Consider the following 18965-nt stretch of genomic DNA (forward strand, 5'->3'; position numbering starts at 1 on the left):
AGCGATGCAGACGGGCTTAAACACCGAGCTCCTCGCTGGGGTCTTCGTGCCCAGAAGGGGCTTGCTGGTACCCTGCCACCAGAAAACGGGAGCCCCGTCAGCCTCCAGGGGTTGTTCTTAACGTGCGGGAGAAAGAAGGCACAGTCTTCACATTCCTCCTGCACCGGGACAGGCAAAGCAGGCGATGCTGAGCCCCGGCGAGGTGGGGCAGCGGAGCCAGCCCCGGGGCGGGCAGGGGTACGGGCAGGCTGCCTCGCTGCTGGGGCTCACGGCGGCCAATTTCCACCTTCTGGCTTTTTTAGGAAGCTGTTCCCTGGGGCTGTGCTGCAGAGGTGTTGCTCCTTGCTCCTCCTGCCCCTGTCCATTTTTTTTTGCTAAATTAGAACTTAATTCCTGCACAATCTGCCCATCAGTTTTCTAGCCAGCACAGGGCAAAAAATCTCAACCTATAGTCCGCAGCCAAGCTGTCAGGCGTGGGGGACGCAGTCCGCCGAGGAAAAACCCGGGTGCAGGCTCGGGGCTGGGCAGAGCTGTGCCCGGAGGAGGCTCGGGGACGGCGGCACGCTTCGCAGGACGAGCCACTGCTCGGTTGTAAGTCTTCGCAGCAGGACTACACAAATCTACTACAAACGTCGCTATTTTGATCGGTGGACCTCTCTCTGTCTCCTACTGTCATTTTTTCTTTCTCAGTGACTCAGGCTGAAGGGATTTTCTCCCTCTTTGTCCCTTTGTCCCTTCTCATGGAGAGATCAGGGGAAAACGGCCAGCAGCAATGCCCGAGCTCTCTCATAGAAAAGGAAGGATCACCAGACGTATCCCACTGGTGTCTCCTCTTCCAGACGCTGGAATTTCGGTAAGTCACTCCCTGTGGCTGGGCAGGAGTAACAGGCAGCACACAAAAGGGCTCTCCAAGCCTGAAGCAATTTGTACGTACAGCTTACAGTCACATCTCCGGTGTTTCCTGTAAAACCGTGCAGAGTCATAGGGAACCTTCCCTTTTCTCAACATTTACAAGTGTGTCAAATCAAGATTTTAAAAATGGATTATTATGTGTGGTGATGCCATTTCTTAAAGGTCAGGGGTACAGGAAGGAAAAAGGAGGCGGCTCGGTGCAGCCTGGGCTGCCGAAGCCAGGCCGGCGAGGCTCTGGCAGCAGGGGAAGCCCATCCCTGCCCCGTCCCGCGCCGGGGCGCGGGCGGCTGGATGCGTCCTCCTCAGAGCAGAAATGGCCTGAGCAGGCAGCGGGAGGCAGAGGGTGGGGATGGGTCCCGGGAAGGGCGCTGGGGTGACCGCGTCCCACAAGGCTCCCCACGGAGCCACGGCTGCCGGCGACGCTTCCCCTCTCCCTCTCTCGCGGCGAGTACGGAAAGAAGCTACAGCAGATTGCAGTAAAACAACTATCAGTGCGGGCAAAATACCAGAACCCAAATGACAGACATTGTGAGAACGATTGAAAAGCACTTAATAAGATACATCTTAAAACAGAGTTCTCTTTCATTAGTTGGAGAATTAGGAAAAGGCTGCTGGGGCTGAGCAGAGCCTGCGCTGGAGGCTGCTCCGGACAGTCAGGTCGGGGCCCTGCAGCAGCGAGTCCCCTGCTTTGCTCTTACACGCAGAGCGGCAAATTCTGTGTTGGTGCAATTCCGGGAGTGAATTAGGTTTAGGCCACACTATCACCACTTATATTTTGGCCAGGATAACAAAATTTATCCGCAAACAAAGCAAACCCTGCTTTCCTGGGGATGGCTGAGCACCTGCCTGCCCCTGGGAAGCAGTGAAGGAATGCCTTGTTCTGCTTCGCTTGCGTGCGCGGCTTTTGCTTTCCCTATTGAACTGTCTTTATCTCAGCCCTCGAGTTTTCTCACTTTTACCCTTCCCATTCTCTCCCCCATCCCACCGGGGGGAGGGAGCGAGCGGCCGGGGGGGCTGAGCTGCCGGCTGGGGCTCAACCGCGACACTATCTCAGTACCTTACAAAAGGCATCTTTAAGGAACTCTTAAAGGAACTTTAAGGAACAATTTTTAGAAAGTGACCGTTGATTACGTGGGGTTATACGGGGTCCGTCACGTGGGACCCACCGTGGCCGCAACACCAGTGCCGCAAGCTCTGCGGGATGATGCTGGTCCTGGGCGTGAAGGCCGCGTTTCTCTTAAGAGGCCCCACATTAAATGGCAGTATGTTTGGGTACTGACCCTTGCCTGAGACGCCGCTGCAGTTCTGGGAGTACAGCTCTTCTACCTGCCCCCATTTAGAATTGCTCTTGATTTTCCTTATATTGGAAACCAAAGTGGCAAACAGAAACTCACAGAGGACTTTTTGCCTTTCGACACACAAGTTTGCTACGGTTTTAAGTCAGTGCTGATCCTGCTCCCCATTAAATACCAGACATTAAAATCAATCATTAATAGCTTTAAAAGGTTCGTACAACAACCACCATACTCACTTATGTTTGAACATTAACAGAAGTATTTTTCCATGACAGTGGGCTCTTTTAGATAAATTCTAGAGATTATAAAAAAAGATTATCTCTGCCAGTGATTTTTTTTTCCAGTACATTTTTAGACTAGGCTCCTGAAATAAGCTCCCGAAGCTCCAATTTTAAAAGCCAAAGGTTAATCCCTTAAGAGCTCAATAAACAATCATTAAGGGGATGGAAAGCATTAGTGCGGCGCAGGCCGAGGCTGAAGGGCAGGAGGGAAAGATGTGCCCGCAGCGGGCAGCAGCCACCGGCCTTGCCTGGGCACGCGGAGCCGAGGGTCCCGCTGCCGTAGCGGGCAGGCACGGCCCCACGGCACAGCCCCACGGCACGGTCCCACGGCATGGTCCCACAGCATGGTCCCACGGCACAGCCCCACTGCATGGCCCCACTGCACGGCCCCACGGCACAGCCCCACGGCACAGTCCCACGGCATGGTCCCACGGCACAGCCCCACGGCACGGCCCCACGGCACGGTCCCACGGCATGGTCCCACGGCACGGTCCCACGGCATGGTCCCACGGCACAGCCCCACTGCACGGCCCCACAGCACAGCCCCACAGCACGGTCCCACAGCATGGTCCCACGGCATGGTCCCACGGCACAGCCCCACGGCACGGTCCCACGGCACGGTCCCACGGCATGGTCCCACGGCACAGCCCCACTGCACAGCCCCACGGCACAGCCCCATGGCACGGTCCCACGGCACGGTCCCACAGCATGGTCCCACGGCACAGCCCCACTGCACGGCCCCACAGCACAGCCCCACTGCACGGCCCCACGGCACGGCCCCACAGCACAGTCCCACGGCACAGCCACACAGTATGGTCCCATGGCACAGCCCCACGGCACGGCCCCACGGCACGGTCCCACGGCACAGCCCCATGGCACAGCCCCACGGCACAGCCCCACGGGTGCTGCCAGCTGGCAGCGGGTGCAGCGTGCCCAGGGTGAGCTGATTTGATTTCTAGGCAAAAAAGCCAAATACTACAAGAGGGAAAGAGCGCAAGGTGCACCCGAGGGGAAGGAGGGTCTGTTCGGTTTGCCTGAACCGTTTCGGGGGCGGTTGGATGGCTCCACGCCTCGTTTGTCTCTGTGGGGTTTGTCTGGGAAAGAGTCAAGAGCGGCCGGGCAGCGGGGGCATCGCTCGGTGCCCGCCCGGGCGGGCATCCGGGGGGAGCTGATGTGCAACATGGTTGCGCACCGTGGGTGGTACAAAATCAGAAAAGTGACTTGTTTGGTATCAAACAGAAGACAAAATCAGGGACGTAAGGAATGGAAGCTCAAATAAACCAGATGTAATGAGAGACCTGATCCCGGTGTGATTTGCTGAAAATAGGGGGGTTCTGATGGGGATGAGCCATTTGCAGGGACAGCAGTCGCAGCTGACCTGCAACGCTGCGGGGACCGACGCAGTCCGCAACGGCGCCGTGCAGAGTCGTCTGAACGTTCGTCAGCTGCTCTGAACTGGTGCGTGATTTCCTGAGGGAAAGAGGAAACTTGTCTGGTTTAGCCAGGACTTCCCACCGACGCTGCGCTGCGGGCTGCTCCCCGAGAGCACCTGGCCTGCGTCCACATGCACGCGCCACCTCAGGCACGTGCTAACCGTGCTTTACGCCATCTCAGAATAGGTTTACATTCGTGATTTTTATGGTTTTTTCTACAGTCAACGCGCCTATCATATTTTTTTATAATGACTCAGATACAAACCCGGTGAGGCTGTATCCGGAACTTAAGGAAGGGAGGTAGGGACCTGGGGACAGGAGAGTCCCTGCAGCGGTGCTGCTTCCAACCAGCGCTGCAGGGCTTCAGCTTTTGCAGCTCAAACTGAAGCTGTTGCTTCAGCAACTGCACATTAAATCAGAAATGGCCTTAGTAATGATTGCCAGGGTATCTGTTTCCAGTAAGAGCTGAGCTGGCGTTTCTTTGTACTACATGATTACCTTTTCACCAAGCTTTTTTATTTCAGGTACTGACGTATCTCTGTTTATTCCTTAGCATCACCTCCTTCCTAATTGTCAATGGGAGCTGTCGAACGTTACCTTGAGTTGCCAAACGCTTACTGAAGTTTCACGGAGCTACAGAGAGCCGAGCGATGCCCGGGTGCTCTGAGGCACGGCCAGGAGAACGTCCAGCGCGCTCGGTTTCAGCCCGGCGGCAGGGCAACCAGCCGAGAGCGTCCCGGCGATGGGAGACGGCTGCGACCCAGGCAGCAGCTCCCAGGGAGGAAGAGCGCTGGGAAGAAGGAGGCCAGAGCGGCTGGGAGAGAGGAAGAGCTGCCGGGTAACGAGGAAGGGAGCAAGAGCTGGGGCAGGCGTGGAAGGGGCTGGCCGCCCAGGCATCCGCGCAGAGGTGCTGCTCACGTGCTCGCCCCGGTCAGCTCCAAACCTGTCGGAAGAGTCCGGAAAAAAGGGACTGCTAGCACTGAGTTTGAACTCCTGTCACTGCTGGGTCATTACCATATTTTCAGATATTCCCAAAATAAAATACAATAGAGTATTGGCATCAGGACAGCGAAAAATCCAGGATTCATTATGTGGCAGCACTAAAGTGAATAATTTCGTTTCTGTTTCCATGACTGGTATTTTTGAGGATGTTTCTTCCCCAAACTAAACCCTTCGGGCAGGAATGTGAGGGAGGGCAGTCTGCGAAAAGGCCACCGATCCCTGACGGGAGGAGGGGACGGGCAGGGCTGGTGCTGCGGGCAGGGCAGGCAGGGCAGACAGGGCAGGCAGGGCGGGCAGGGCGGGCAGGGCAGGCAGGGCAGGGGGGCACCACCACCGCCCAGGGCCCCTTGGGTTTCGTCACCGGCAGTGGGATGTGGGCAAGGACCGCACCTGACTTATTCTCGTTGTAAAACCAGTGCCAAAGGAGATCCGTAGGATCCATTAGAAAAACCATCGGTCATTACTGGTAGCTTTGGACCCTCAAGTTCGAGAACACCTAAAATACAGCCAGACTTTAACCTGGCGCACAGTTAAACAGAGCCTGTGCCGTTAGCAGTGGTGAATAACGCCCAGTTACGCTAACAGCCTTTGAAAATGCAGTTCTAGGGTTAGATACTCAGTATTTCCCTGTTTGAATGCATAAGCACATAACTGCTGCTGTGCAGCGCAGCAAACGGGTACGTGGATGTTTATTGTTATCCACCTGGAGACAACCGTCCGACAGAATTCAGAAGTTAAGCATTTTCCAGTGAACTAGCGGCGTTGTTCCCCTCGGAGCAGGGCAGTCGCTACGGCTCCTGCGGCGGCAGCCCAGCCCGGGACGGCGCCGGCCCTCGGGCACGGCCTGTCCTCGCGCCGCGGGCACCGCCGACGCCGGCCCGAGCCCTCCGGCGCGGCAAAGCCAGCAGCTGCCGGGGGACGCGACGGGGCTGGCGAGAGCCCGTGGCACGGGCGCCCCGGCAGCGCCGGGTGCCCTGCGGCGCGGCAGGCGGGGTGCCGCGGCGTGGAACGCCGTGAGTCGCCCGCCCCAGCTCCAGCAGGGAAACAGCCCGGGGTGAGATTTCCGCGGGGAACACGCCACCGTGCATGGGCGTATGGCGCGTTCCCCCCTTTATCTGGATCAGCTCATGGAGAACCCGCTGGGAAAGAAAATGTGGGTACAGAATAAGGAGAAGCGGAGGGATAAAAGCTCAGAAGGGCTGCAGTAAGTGGGTTTTGCTAACAGCAACAAGAGGTCACCTCCACAACTTTTAAATTGCGGTTGTTGCTACCTCCAGTCCGTAGAAAGGCAATATGGCAGGCTCTCACCTATTATTACGTTACTGTTCTCTGATTTCTCAAGCTTACCTTTCAAAAAATGGTTACAGATCAGTTTTAACATCTTCTTTCCGTGTTGCATACACAGAAGGAAAGTTTAGCACCTGAAAACATTGTCTGATTTTAGCTTTCCTATATTTTTAGTGTTGACAAAATTCATTTTAACCAAATAGGTGACCTGATCAAATAGTACATTAAAACATCAATAAATAATTTTGCCTACGTTGACACCTGTTTATAAAGAAATATCAAAAGGGAAATTTAATTGAAAATCCAATATTACCACATTCTCTACTATCTGCTAAACGTTCGCAGATGACGTTTACCATGGATGGGGTTTGCCGGTGATGCAATTGCAGGTTTTTTCTAAATAATGCGACTTCCTCTGTTCCAGAACTGGATGCTGCCTCCAGCCGTGCCTGCTGGCCCCGCAGCAGGCTGAGCTCTCTCAGCAGCCCAGCGAGCTCTGGGAAAGGCGTTCAAATAACTTCCCCCCGCAAACCGGCGTGAAGCCGGGGTCCGGGCGCGCGCTCGGGGCCGACGCCGTGTGAACGCGCAAAGTGGCTGCGACCCGATTCCTCGGAGAGCATCTGCTGAGCGCCCTTTGCACATCTGGAACGGGCCAGGGGAGCGGCCCTTGCCGTCCTGCCCCGGCCAGAGGACGCAGGGCCGCCTCTTTCAGGTCCCTGCCTTGGGAGGGGGCCCGGGATCCAGCCCTCCCCCCGCCCGCGCTGCCGTCCCGTGGGCACGGAGCGAGGCAGGGCCAGCTCCTGCACGCCGGGGTCCCCGCGCGTTATTAGGGCTCGGGGTCACGGCCGAGACATCTCCTTACACAAACGGCAAGTCGTCGCTGTCAGCAGCGACGAGCCAGCACCGCGAGCGCGTTTCCAGCAAACGCGCCGTGCGCCTCGGCCACGGTCAGAGGTGCCCTTGACGATACGTCGCTGGGGCCCGGGGAGCGCGGGCTTGCCGCAGCCAAGCCAGAGAAAAGCGAGAGCTTTGCTCCGATCTCTGCAGCCTGAAGAACGTGCCCGCTATGCCGGTTACCAAATTTGTCGTCGGTATGGGCGCCTCGCCGTACCTGTAAGCCATACGGAGCTACAGGAGGCAAGGCAGAGCTGAAACCTGCCCGGGAGGTGAGGAGTGAGGACGTATGCAAACCTCCTGACTTCTGAAGAGCTGTTCTGAGGAAACCTGGCGCTCGCGCCCATTTCCGTCACCTCAACCAAGATCACCACCGGCATCACTAACCCGGAGCGCAGAGTTAACGACGCTCTTGGAACCACCCGAAAACTCCCCGCAGCAGCAGGGCCGTGCACGAGCGGTGCTGTGCGGCTCCCCCAAGCGCAGGCTCCCTCTGCGCCGTCCGGCTGCGGGGCGGGCTGGGAAAACCCAGCTGCCTTCCCTGCTGCTAACTTCGGTCCGGGTGATGGGGAAAAAGAGAGGGCTAAAAGAACCAGCCAACCCATTACTCAGATGTACACGACTGGACGCTTGAGTGCAAGCTAGCTCCAGTGAAAATCAGAGTTGGGTCTCGAGTTCGGGCGAGGCGTGGTGCTGCCGGCACGTGCTCGGCTGTACGGGGAAACCCAGCTCTGCTGCAGCGGCAGCGTGGATCGGGGGTGCAAAAGGTTTGGGGGAGCAAGAGGAGCCAGGCAGGGCTGGAAGGAGGCACCAGGACGCTTCGGCTACAGCACCGCAGAGGGAGTGCTGTGCTGTGTTCATTTCCCTCCATGCATTAGGTAGCAAGTACTTAATTGAAATACTTAATTTTGTCTCCCTCGGTATGCGATCTTCGCTGTTTCCTGCCTGTTTGTCTTCTTGGCCATTTGAGGAAACTGTGTAATGTGAGTATTAACGCACTATTAAACCTTCTCAGTAGAATTGTCTTTCTTGGCTGGTAGCTGAACAAAAGATCTTTTCTACTGAGAATAGTAATTTCAATTTAAAATGGCAATATAGGGAGGAGGCAAGATGCTCCCTGCTGTAATTAGAACAAGTTTTCCAGTACTCTGCGTTATCTTTAGACTCTGGAAGTGCAGTTGCTCTACTAGGATTAATAACTCACCTCCGTTAACTCTATTTATTGTTGTGTTGGTATCACAGGGGCATCACAGCGGCAGTGCTGATCAGGAACCATTTGCATATTCTGGAATACAGAAGGCACTCTGAAACAGCAGTTTCATTATTCTTGTCGGTTTATAATATTAATAAAGGCAAATAAGGAGAAGAAAAGGCTTACAGTATTCATCCCTATGGGAAGATATGACAGCCATATCGGGTACTCACCAGGGCCTTACGGACCCAGCACTCTGAATCCTCGCGCTATCCGCTCACCGCATTACCCGCTATTGATTATAAAATTATAATCTTTTGCATGCACAATCCTGTGTCATTCTGTCTTCCAAAGTTCACACCCTGTTGGGACTCTGACGCTACTTTGGGCTTACATTATGCTGTGTGCAGATCTATTTAATTAGCCCATGAACAGCTTTTGTTTTCAAGACAGCAAAATGTCAGCTCGGATATTAAAAATGCACACAGGCGCACGCTCCTCTCGCACCGGGGTGGGGGAGAGCAGCTTCCCGTGCCTTAGCAGCAGCCATCGGGGGTATCTCCAGGAGCACCGGAGCTCAGCAAGATTTTTTCACCCTCTAAAGAGCAGGCTGACGGTCTCCAAGAAGAGCAGCAAGGACAGCAACTTCCACTCTGCAGGGACAGCGAGCGCAGGAGGGCAAGCAGTGGCGAAGCAGGCTTGGCTGGCTGAGCACCAGCGGAGCTTTGGGCACGTATTCTGCTGGCAGTTTTCGTGAGCAGGCTGGGAACTCGGTTAAGACTTGCTTTCAACCACCGGCGCACGTCCTAGCTGCAACAGACACATCTCATTATTCTTATCAGCTCTCGAACTGTCATTTCCCAGGTTTGTTTTCCGAGGAAAGGCAGAGGCAGCCGGGGCTCGCAGCGGTGAGCAGGGCCCGCGCCGTGCCAGGCTCGCTGCGGTGCTGCGGCGGGGCGGCGTGCCGGGGTGGGGGTCCCCTGCGCCCCCTCCACGTTCCCGGGGGGACGGGGACCCTCTGCGGCCGAGCGGCTCCTGCGGTGCCCTGCTCAGTAGGGTCCCTGGGGCTGGTGCAGAACCGCAGACCAGAAACCCACCCCGTCAGCCCTTCACAAGTGGGAAAAGGGAATACTGGGCATCTCTCGTGGGAGATCTTACCCGCTTTCCTGGTTTTCCTTACTGTTACGGACATTTTTGCCTTGCGCATCGTTTCCTTGCCAGCGTTCAGCCCTCCGCCTCAGTTGCTAAGGGCCACAAGCTCTTGCAGGACGGTGGCAGAAATCGCTTATTGCACAAAAGCAACTTTCCACATACCTGCCTGCTCACCCTCGAATTTCCCAAACAGATTTACGCACGCGTCGAGGCCAAACCTCGGCATTTTCAGCATGTGAAGCTAAGGCTGGAAGGAAACAAAAACTGGGGTAAACAGCCATTGCTCACAGTCTGTCTACTACATATTTTTAGGTATTTTTAGATAGACAAGGATGAGTTTTGCTTTTTATGTACGGGTAAGGGTTTGCTCGAAGCCTTTAAACCGAAATTTCTTCAGTTCTCACCTATGTGCAGGTGGCCATTGGAAGTCCAGCTGAGGGACCTCTTACAGCTTCGAAGGGGTAGGGTTTTAAATACTGCACGCAGTAGTATTCTAAAATAAAATAGATGAGTATTTCAGGCTCACCATGGAAAATCTGCACGCCCTATAAGGGGTGCTGGGAAGAGATGCCATCTTCTGTGACAAATGAAGAAGGAAGTTATGCAACTGCAGAGACTGGAGAAAGGGAACGCAGTGTGATAAAGCATTATTTGACCTACAGAGTTCCCTAACGAAAAGGGGGATGAAGCTCACCAGAAGCCAACAGGTAGGTCACAAGGCAATTCAGGCAAAACGTGGAAGAGGCATTTTTGCAGCAGCTGAGATGCTGTCCTGCAGCAGGCAGCGACGAGCGGCTCGCCCTCCGAGCGCTGTGCTCGCTCACCCCTTCCAGCAGCGCTCCCGAGGGAGACACGGAGTGCCTTACGTACGTGTGTGTGCCTCGTGCGTGCGTGTGTACCCTCACTACGAGCAGGCACTGCGATGATCATTCACGGGGGTCCTTTCTACCAGCCTCTCGGTCTGCAGCTGGTTTGGGCCCGTTGTTCACACTGGCGCGCTTTGAAATACTGAAATCTGCATCTAAGTCTTCCTGATAACCAAAACCAACAGGTAGGAACAGCTGGATTTATGTCCAGACCGTTCCCTTTGCACACCCACACACTGCGATAGTTCAGCACTAATTGGACTGACTGGGAATTTCCATTTGCTCTCGAGCATGCTTTTTCTTCTCGTTAGGGATATATCATCCGTTTGAGTTAGTTAAATCAGCTGTTAACAGAACAAAACATTCAGTTTAATGGAAATCAGTGGTATAAAATCCCGGATTTGCATTAAATAATGCATAAAAAGTGCATTAAGAGGCAAAGCTGGAATGAATTCAGTTTCAGCTGTACCAGACAGAAACCTATTCAGCTCCAAGGCATACGCTAAGCTATGGAGGAAAAGGTGCTAATGCAACAGGCTGTATGGTTGTGGTCCAAAATAAGAACAGACCAGTGAGACAAGCAGGAGGACACTAATTTGCTGGCTGGGTATGAAGGCATGAAACAGTACGGCTGCTAAAAAATATGCCTCGTTCTTTACTCGTGCAAGTGCTTGGACCTTTCGCAGCTGAAGCACTGCAGTCGGAATGAGCAAAGTGTTAAAACCAGTATGTGAGATTTCCATTTCCAGTACTGGCAGGCTCAGATGGGCGGTGCTGAGACGCGGGCTGCCGATGCAGCAGCAGGGACGGAGCTGCTCACACAGCACGGGCTGCACGGGTCCGGCTGCAGTGGGCTTTCCTTGGCAGGTCCAAAGTGCCACTAAAGCAGGCGAGGAGCGAGGGTCCCGGCCATTCGCACGGCTCTGCCCCCCCTCAGCAGCGCCCGGCTGACCCCAGGTTGTAGCAAGAGGGGAAACGTAGCGTAGGCAGAGATAACAGATAAGGCTTGCAAGGCGAGGCAAAGGACGACATGTTGAGCAGTCACAGTAACTGGGGTATAAAAAAGGAAAAGGGACGCCTGGGCGAAGTGAGGTATGTGGGGCAGGAGGAAGAAGGAGGCAAGAATGCCAGTGATTCAGAAAGCGCGCATAAAAAAGGGAAACGCTCTTTTCCACGCTTGCGAGGAAAGGCGAGTGTGGTTCTGGAAAGGTGCTGCTGTTTGTGGTAGCACCTGATCTTCTGACGGTGGAGGTTCTTCCCCAGGAGAAGCCGGGAGACGATGCGCGAGCGTGATGTTACCCCCCGGGTCCCACCAGGAACTGCTGGGCGCGGAGGCAGCCTGATGCCGTCATCAGCGTGAGCAACACCGCCACAACCGTGTCTGCTTCGGGTGCCCACCCTCCAAACCAGCCACTGAAAAATGAGGTGACGCTCAGAAAAAAGCGACAGGGATGAGTCGGGTATCTTGGAAAATCCTGCCCTGGCACAGCAGACTAAATAAATTCAAGTTTCTCAGACCAGATGTTGTGGTTTAGCCCCAGTTCTAACTCTAATTCTGGTTTAGCCCCTGAATTAACTCTATCCCAGCCGAAACCAGGACACCAGATTATAAATCTGAGCTTGGAGTCTCTTGTAACAGATCAGCAGTCCTGCAGCCGAAGGGTGTGAAGCATGGGTTTGGTACAGATTCACTTCTGCCTTCGGATACTTACACATTCGTCTTCAACCTTGAATATGCGTATTGGTCCCACAAGAACACTACGCCAGACGAGGCGTCCCCTCTGTGCAGCCGCGGCTCCATGCCGGATCAGGTGCTGTCTCTCCTGTCCCCACCAATGTCATGTTGTCCCCACCAATGCCACGTCGGCGTTAAGCCTGAGGCCGGCGTGAACGCTGCCACGGTGCCTGGGCAAAGCCGGCACGCGCAGCCGCCTCCTCCTGCCGACTCCTGCTCACGCCGCTGATCTCGTACTTCTCCGAGCACCATACTAATGTTCACAGGTGGGCTCACAAGCCCAGTTCCAGAGAAGGCGGAGACGTCCCCGCGGCCGGACGCTGCGCCTGGCGCTGCTGCCTGCACCTCGGCCTGTCTCAGGCACCGGCACGAATCCCCCGAAGTGCCTCCCTCCCGGGCAGCTGTGGGATCCCGGCGCTACTGCTCCGACCTTTCGTCTCCACGGTTGGGATTTATGGCGCTGCTTAGGTAACAGGGGAAAACGGGCTGTAGTTCATAATGCGTATTTACTGATGCTATCTAACGCTGCTTCGGTATGACTCAAAATTTGCTCAAGACAGGGAATTCAAGGAAGCTGCCAAGAGCAGCTACGTGTTAGCAATGGGACTGAGAAATCACTAATGAAATAACAATTATAAAGGGAAAGATAAACTAAAAGGCTTCTCTTATGCTAATAGCATCGCTTTGTAATTTTTTTTTTTTTTTTTTTACACAACAATCCAAGTCCTTTATTAAAATGAACTCTGGTTTTGGCCATGCAGCTGATTCTCCGAGGAGCAAGACGGCTTTTTCACAAACCAGCACGGTGGGCTTGATATTATTCTACCGTATTCTCCGTGCGTCTGGCTTGTGGGTTGGGTGTTTTCTCTTGCGGGAATGCCGAAGCTAAGGATTAATTTTTGCTAGCACTTTAAAATCCTAGAGGGCACCACTGAACAGTTTTGTAAACCGGGCGTGCTTTGCAACAGATTTTACAGGTGTTGCTGTTCTTGTCTCATTTTTTGCTTTCCTTTCTCTTCACATTCGGTTTGTATTAAAATTAAAAAGAATCTTCAAAGTAGTAACTATGCAGTTAGTGGATGAGTACAAAAAGAAAAAAAACCTAAGATACAAGGAGAAAAGCTCTTAGATTTACAAAATTTCAGCCGTTGCTTCAAAGTTGTAGTCTGCGTAACTTGCCCCAAAAGAGATGCCAGGCTGGCAACCCCATCTGCATCCACTTGCATATTCCTACAGGGGTACAATATGCAGCTGATTTCCCAATTAAGCTTTCCCAACAAAGTAGCTTTATAATTTAGACAGACTCAAAAGTTTGAAAAATGAATACATATTCATGAAGTACTAATAATCCTCCGTCTAGAACACAGCTTTTAGCTGAGAGCAGATATGACTAGCTCATGTATCACTCACCACACAGCCGAACTAAAATGCGAACAAGGAAGAAATGGCTGAAACCAGCAGATTGTGTTTTGCTAAGACAATAAATAATAAACGTATTCTGACTCAAGTGCCAAATGTATAGCGCTTAATTAGAGGTCAGTAGAGCATATTTCTGCTCAGCTGTTCCATTTACAGCAATTAACACGTTCCTGGAGCTTAAACTGGATGGCAGAGCAGATTTCAAAGGGTTGAGTGAAAGCAAAATCAGGACAGCGTTGTTCGGCCGCCCGCAGCAGCTCCGAAGCAGCACACCGGGCACCCCGCGGCCTGCGCCCCGCGGCCTGCGCCCGCCACGCGCTGGGGCTGGCAGGAGGGCCCTTCGCCCAGCGCGGTGTCCCCCTCCTCATCCCTGCGGAGGGGGCCGGGGGGGGGACCCTGCCCTCCCCTGCCCCCCCCTGCCCCGGCTGCCTGCAAGGGCCGGGCAGGCCATGCCGGGCCGCGCCCGCAGCCCCGTGCTGGGCCGGACCGCGCCTGCGGCAGCCCCCGGAGAGGGCCGGGGACGCGGCCGACGGCGGGGGCCCTGCCCGCTGGCGCCGGCCTCGCCGCGCGGGCCCACCCGTGTGCCCGCCGCGGCGGCGCGTTGGAGCAGCGGCGCCGGTGCCAGCCTGCGCGGCCTCGGCGGGCCGGGCGACCCGGGTGGGGGCCGCAGGGTGGCGACGGGGCGCGCCGGCTGGGGCTCACAGGCCGCTGCCCCGGGCGAGCCGGCCCCGGCCCCCGCGCCCCCCGGAGCGCCCGCAGCCCCCGGCGCGGCCCCGCAGCCCCCGGCCGCCGCGCGGCGCGGCGCGGGCGGGCACCGGGCACCGGGCACCGGGGAGCGGGGAGCGGGGAGCGGCGAGCGCCGCCCGCCTGCGAGGGCGGTGCGGGGGGCGGGCGGCGCGCCCCTGGGCCGAGCCGGCGCCTCGTCCCGCCCGCCCGCCCGCAGTCCGCCCGGGCCGGCGCTGCCTCCCGCAGCAGAGGGGCTGCGGCCGCTCTCCCCGGGCGGCGGCGCCGCCACGGAGGGGCGCCCCGCGCCCGAGGCGCCGTAGGGCCGCTGCCGCCGGCCGCCCTGCTCTGCCCGGCGATGGGCGCCGGCTCGGCCGGGGCAGCTGCGGGCGGGACGCCGCCCCCCGCCGGGCGGGCGCTGCCGGCGGCGAGGAGAGGCGAGCGCGGGCTGCGGAGGGCGCCGCGGGAGGCAGGTGGGGGCGGCCCCGGCGCTCGGCGGAGCCGGGCTGGGGCGCGGCGGCTGGCGGCGAGGCGGGGAGCGGGGCCGGGCGGGCTGAGGCGACTCGGGGGAGCCGGGCGGGCTGAGGCGACTTCGGGGAGCCGGGCGGGCTGAGGCGACTCGGGGGAGCCGGGCGGGCTGAGGCGACTTCGGGGAGCCGGGCGGGCTGAGGCGACTCGGGGGAGCCGGCGGGCGGAAGCGAGCGGAGCGGAGCGGAGCCGGGCGGGCTGAGGTGACCTGGGGGAGCCGGGCGGGCGGAAGCGAGGGGAGCGGCGGCGGCGGCGGGCGGCGGGACGGGGCCGGCAGCCGCGGGGCGGCGGCGCTCGCCTGAGGAGCGCGGGCGGAGCGGCCGCCCCCGCTGCCCCCCGCCGGCCGCGCTCCGGCCCCGCTGTCCCTTCGCGGCGCTCGCCCTTCCCCTGCCGGCGCGTCCCCGGGCCGGGCCGGGCCGGGCCAGCCCGCCGTCTCTCTCGCCGCCGCCCCGCCCGCCCTGCCCTGTCCCCGGCGCGGCGCTCCGCGGGCGGAGGGGCCCCGCCGGCGGCAGGCAGCGGCCCGCCGAGGTGGCCCCTGGCTCCCGGCGTGCGGCGGCTCCGGGCGCTGCGGAGGGCACGGTCCGCACCCCGCGGTAGACCGACCTGCGCGGGTGGGAGACGCTCGGCCGAGCCCGGCCGCTCGGAAACCCTCTGAAGAAAAGCGGGGCAGGTTTTACCTTCCAGTTAGGTTTTCTTTGCTCTTTTCTTTTTTTAGATGCGTTGCTGTTCCTGTAGAGACTTCGTTGCTTCACCTCAGACCTATGTGACTCTGGTGGAAGGATCATGACCGAAGTCCTCTTCTCTGCTGCTTTGAATGGAACTGAACCCAACCTGTTATCCGGCAGCGGCTGGTCTGCGGGAAACGCCACCACCAAGTGTTCCCTGACCAAAACTGGCTTCCAGTTCTATTACCTGCCCACCGTCTACATTCTGGTCTTCATCACTGGGTTTTTGGGAAACAGCGTGGCCATCTGGATGTTTGTCTTCCACATGAGGCCTTGGAGCGGCATCTCGGTTTACATGTTCAACTTGGCGCTAGCCGATTTCTTGTATGTCTTGACTCTGCCTGCCCTCATCTTCTACTACTTCAATAAAACAGACTGGATCTTCGGAGATATCATGTGCAAGCTGCAGAGGTTCATCTTCCACGTGAACCTCTACGGCAGTATTTTGTTTCTAACTTGCATAAGCGTGCACAGGTACACGGGAGTGGTGCACCCCTTGAAGTCGCTGGGGAGGCTGAAGAAGAAGAACGCGGTGTACATCAGCACCCTGGTCTGGGTCATTGTGGTGGCCGTGATTTCTCCCATACTCTTCTACTCGGGAACGGGGATAAGGAGAAATAAAACCACGACGTGCTACGACACAACGGCCGATGATTACCTGAGAAGTTACTTCATTTACAGCATGTGCACCACAGTGTTTATGTTCTGCATCCCGTTCATACTGATTCTTGGTTGCTATGGGCTCATTGTGAAAGCTTTGATTTACAAAGATCTGGACAATTCTCCTCTCAGGAGAAAGTCGATTTACCTGGTTATTATTGTGTTGACGGTCTTTGCCGTGTCTTACCTTCCCTTCCACGTGATGAAGACCTTAAATCTAAGAGCCAGGGTGGATTTTCAGACTCCCCAAATGTGTGCCTTCAACGACAAGGTTTATGCCACTTACCAAGTGACGAGGGGTCTGGCCAGCCTCAACAGCTGCGTCGACCCTATCCTTTACTTTCTGGCAGGTGACACCTTTCGAAGGCGGCTTTCCAGGGCGACCAGGAAATCGTCCAGAAGAAGCGAACACAACGTGCAGTCCAAAAGCGAGGAAATGACTCTCAATATTTTATCTGAGTATAAACAGAACGGCGATACGAGTTTGTGAACGGATGCAAAAGATTTGGGAACAGTTTGAAAAAATCCTCTGCTTTGAGACAGTGGGACACTGTAGTGCTACAAGTGTGTGAGGAAAATCTACCAGTCTCTCAAATTCGTTTTAGGTAAAGCCTCATTTTCTGATCTTAGAAAAAGCTTAACAAAGTCAGCGGAAGAATTTTAATGGAAAGTAACGTGTCAAAATCCAGCTTTCCTTCTCCTTACAACGTTCTCACTTCTTTCTGACTTGTGTCAGGTAGATAAAGTAAAATGAAGTAAATCCCCTAAAGGAAGAAAGCAATCCAAGTGCTTCTGTTTTAATGACTTAGTCTCCCACATTCAAAAATGTTCTCAATCGGCCTCTCTCTAAAAATAGGAAATAAAAGTAAGAAAGAGCAGTATCTTACCTTCTGAGGCTCAGTCCACATACCTAGCCTTTTGCTCACTTGCCGTTGTAAACAAGTATTTAAATCAAGGTCACGATGCAGTTATCTCACCTTTACAGTTTTATTCTTTCTTCATCTACTTCTAGTGTTGATAATTATTTGATAGTTTGATAGCATTTATGATTCAGTCTTCTTTGAGTGCCGGTGTTTTACAAAAGGTAGGCTTACCGAGGTGTGCATGATTATGCTTTCAGATTACGATGGTTGCTCATGAAAAATCTGGACCCCCTTAAAGGCAGATTGGCTCCCAGGTGAACTGACACCTCGGCCCCTGGCAGAGAAGCAGGGCTCGCTAGGAGCCGGTGCAAGCAGGCACCTGCTTTGCACGTGCACGCAGTGGTGCGTTTCGTGAACAGATGTCGGCGCGCAAACGCGTGCGGAGGCGATTTGCTTCTGAGCAGCCCATGGTCCGGTCCTGCCTTCCGTGCTGAGGAGAACGGGCGCGTTGTCGGCCGGAGGAACCGCGGGACGGGGCCGAGCACGGACGGGGCTCGCCTGGGGAGCGCCTGCGCCGGCTCTGCCGAGCCGGGGGCGAGCCGCCCTCGCCAAAGGCTGACCGACACCTCGCCGCAGCGCGAACACTTGACTGCCGGTGTTGGGAGCCTTGCTGGAGTTCTTTACGGGTAGAACATGAGGAACGTGTGTGCTGAAAATAACTGTACCTTTCAGACAAGTAAAACTACAGTTGCTCGAGTTGCTTGCGTTTTCATTTGGTATGAGAATATTTCTGTTCCTGGCAATCTTTAGAGATAACGTAAGAGTTGTTTCCCAAGAAAATAATTCTTAACATGGATAATATAAATGGATTATATATCATATATATAAAAGTAATTGGGGGGAATTAATTTTTTTGTACTGTGACAAATAAATTACTGTGTTAACAAGACGTTGCAATATACCACAGACTAAATCCGGCCCTTCATTACATGTCTTCTCCAAATGTGGAACAGGTCATCCAAAATTAGCCAAACTGCAATATTGTGTAACACAAGAGCTAGTGATCAGAGCACAGACGAAACCTTACATGGGCAGTCTTACTAATTTCTCATATTTTTAAGAAATGTATTTGAAAATATTGTGTGCTAAAAATGGTATGAAAGCATGCTCTAAATTATAAATTTAGTGTACAAAATTAAGGTCTATGTAATCCTAAGGGTGATTTTAGCAGGTCTTCGTTCCTCCAGTCTTCATAGTAAGAGTAAAATATTTATATTTTACTTACTAATGTCCAGTGATCGGTAACAAACAAGAATAGCTCTAGTTATTTTTTGACAACATTGTAAAGCAGCTTCTGTTCCGCGTACAGCTTCTTAATCTGCAGAATTCCTATTTATTGAACTTATTTATTAGAAAGCTAAATGTAAAGTATGTAAGGTGTGGTTCTCCGTATTCATATTCAGAATTGGGCATTAATGGAAAATTTAACAGCATGTTTCAATCACTGTAATACCGTGTCTTCTGACAGGACATCTTTATAATAAACTCAATTCTACCCTGACTAGTCACTGTTGATATGTAACCTAGTGATAAATTAAACTACTGATTTATAGCCTAAAGAGAAATTAAACTGCTGCTTAGCAAGCATAGCTTCTTAAAGCAATGGTAAGATCTTATTTAGCCCTGTAAGATGAAAGATGTAGAGGTGGTGAAGAAATCCCAACCAAGGGTCAATTGCTAATTAATCCCTACTGACAAAAGACCCTGGAAGAGCACAGCCTATTTATATCACGGAGAATGAGCCTGATTCACAATACATGACTTCTCCTGTTAGGTGATTATTTGAGGCTTCATTCAGCTGAGGCATGTCTTGTTTGGAACGGCCGTTGAATTAAACGGGGAGAGAGCATAAAAATAGGGTATTCTCTTAATCTGCTTCTCTAGGTTTAAAATCGTGTTCGTTTCCCAGCATTTCGCGGTCTGTTTCTCTCTTTCGGT

General features: G+C 54.8%; 1 protein-coding gene across 2 annotated transcripts; it reads left to right on the forward strand.

Annotated features, from left to right (window-relative positions):
* The first annotated feature begins 14401 nt into the window (after positions 1-14401).
* Positions 14402-18531, forward strand: P2RY1 (purinergic receptor P2Y1). 2 transcript variants are annotated; one of them, XR_012776366.1, is made up of 3 exons: positions 14402-14664; positions 15435-16709; positions 17225-18531. XR_012776366.1 is itself a non-coding variant. In XM_075506743.1 (2 exons), the coding sequence occupies exon 2, from the start codon at positions 15503-15505 to the stop codon at positions 16592-16594; it is 1092 nt and encodes a 363-aa protein (XP_075362858.1). In that variant the 5' UTR covers positions 14402-14664; positions 15435-15502; the 3' UTR covers positions 16595-18531. The 2 variants fall into 2 exon arrangements, 1 of the variants encoding a protein (XP_075362858.1); XM_075506743.1 differs by having other exon boundaries at positions 15435-18531.
* The last annotated feature ends 434 nt before the right edge of the window (positions 18532-18965 follow it).

Source organism: Mycteria americana, chromosome 7 (assembly GCF_035582795.1).
Source record: "Mycteria americana isolate JAX WOST 10 ecotype Jacksonville Zoo and Gardens chromosome 7, USCA_MyAme_1.0, whole genome shotgun sequence".
Taxonomy (NCBI): Eukaryota; Metazoa; Chordata; class Aves; order Ciconiiformes; family Ciconiidae; genus Mycteria; species Mycteria americana.

Bases quoted from the DNA above. Each gene is read 5' to 3' on its own strand.
- P2RY1 (XM_075506743.1), top strand. From the start codon at position 15,503: ATGACCGAAGTCCTCTTCTCTGCTGCTTTGAATGGAACTGAACCCAAC.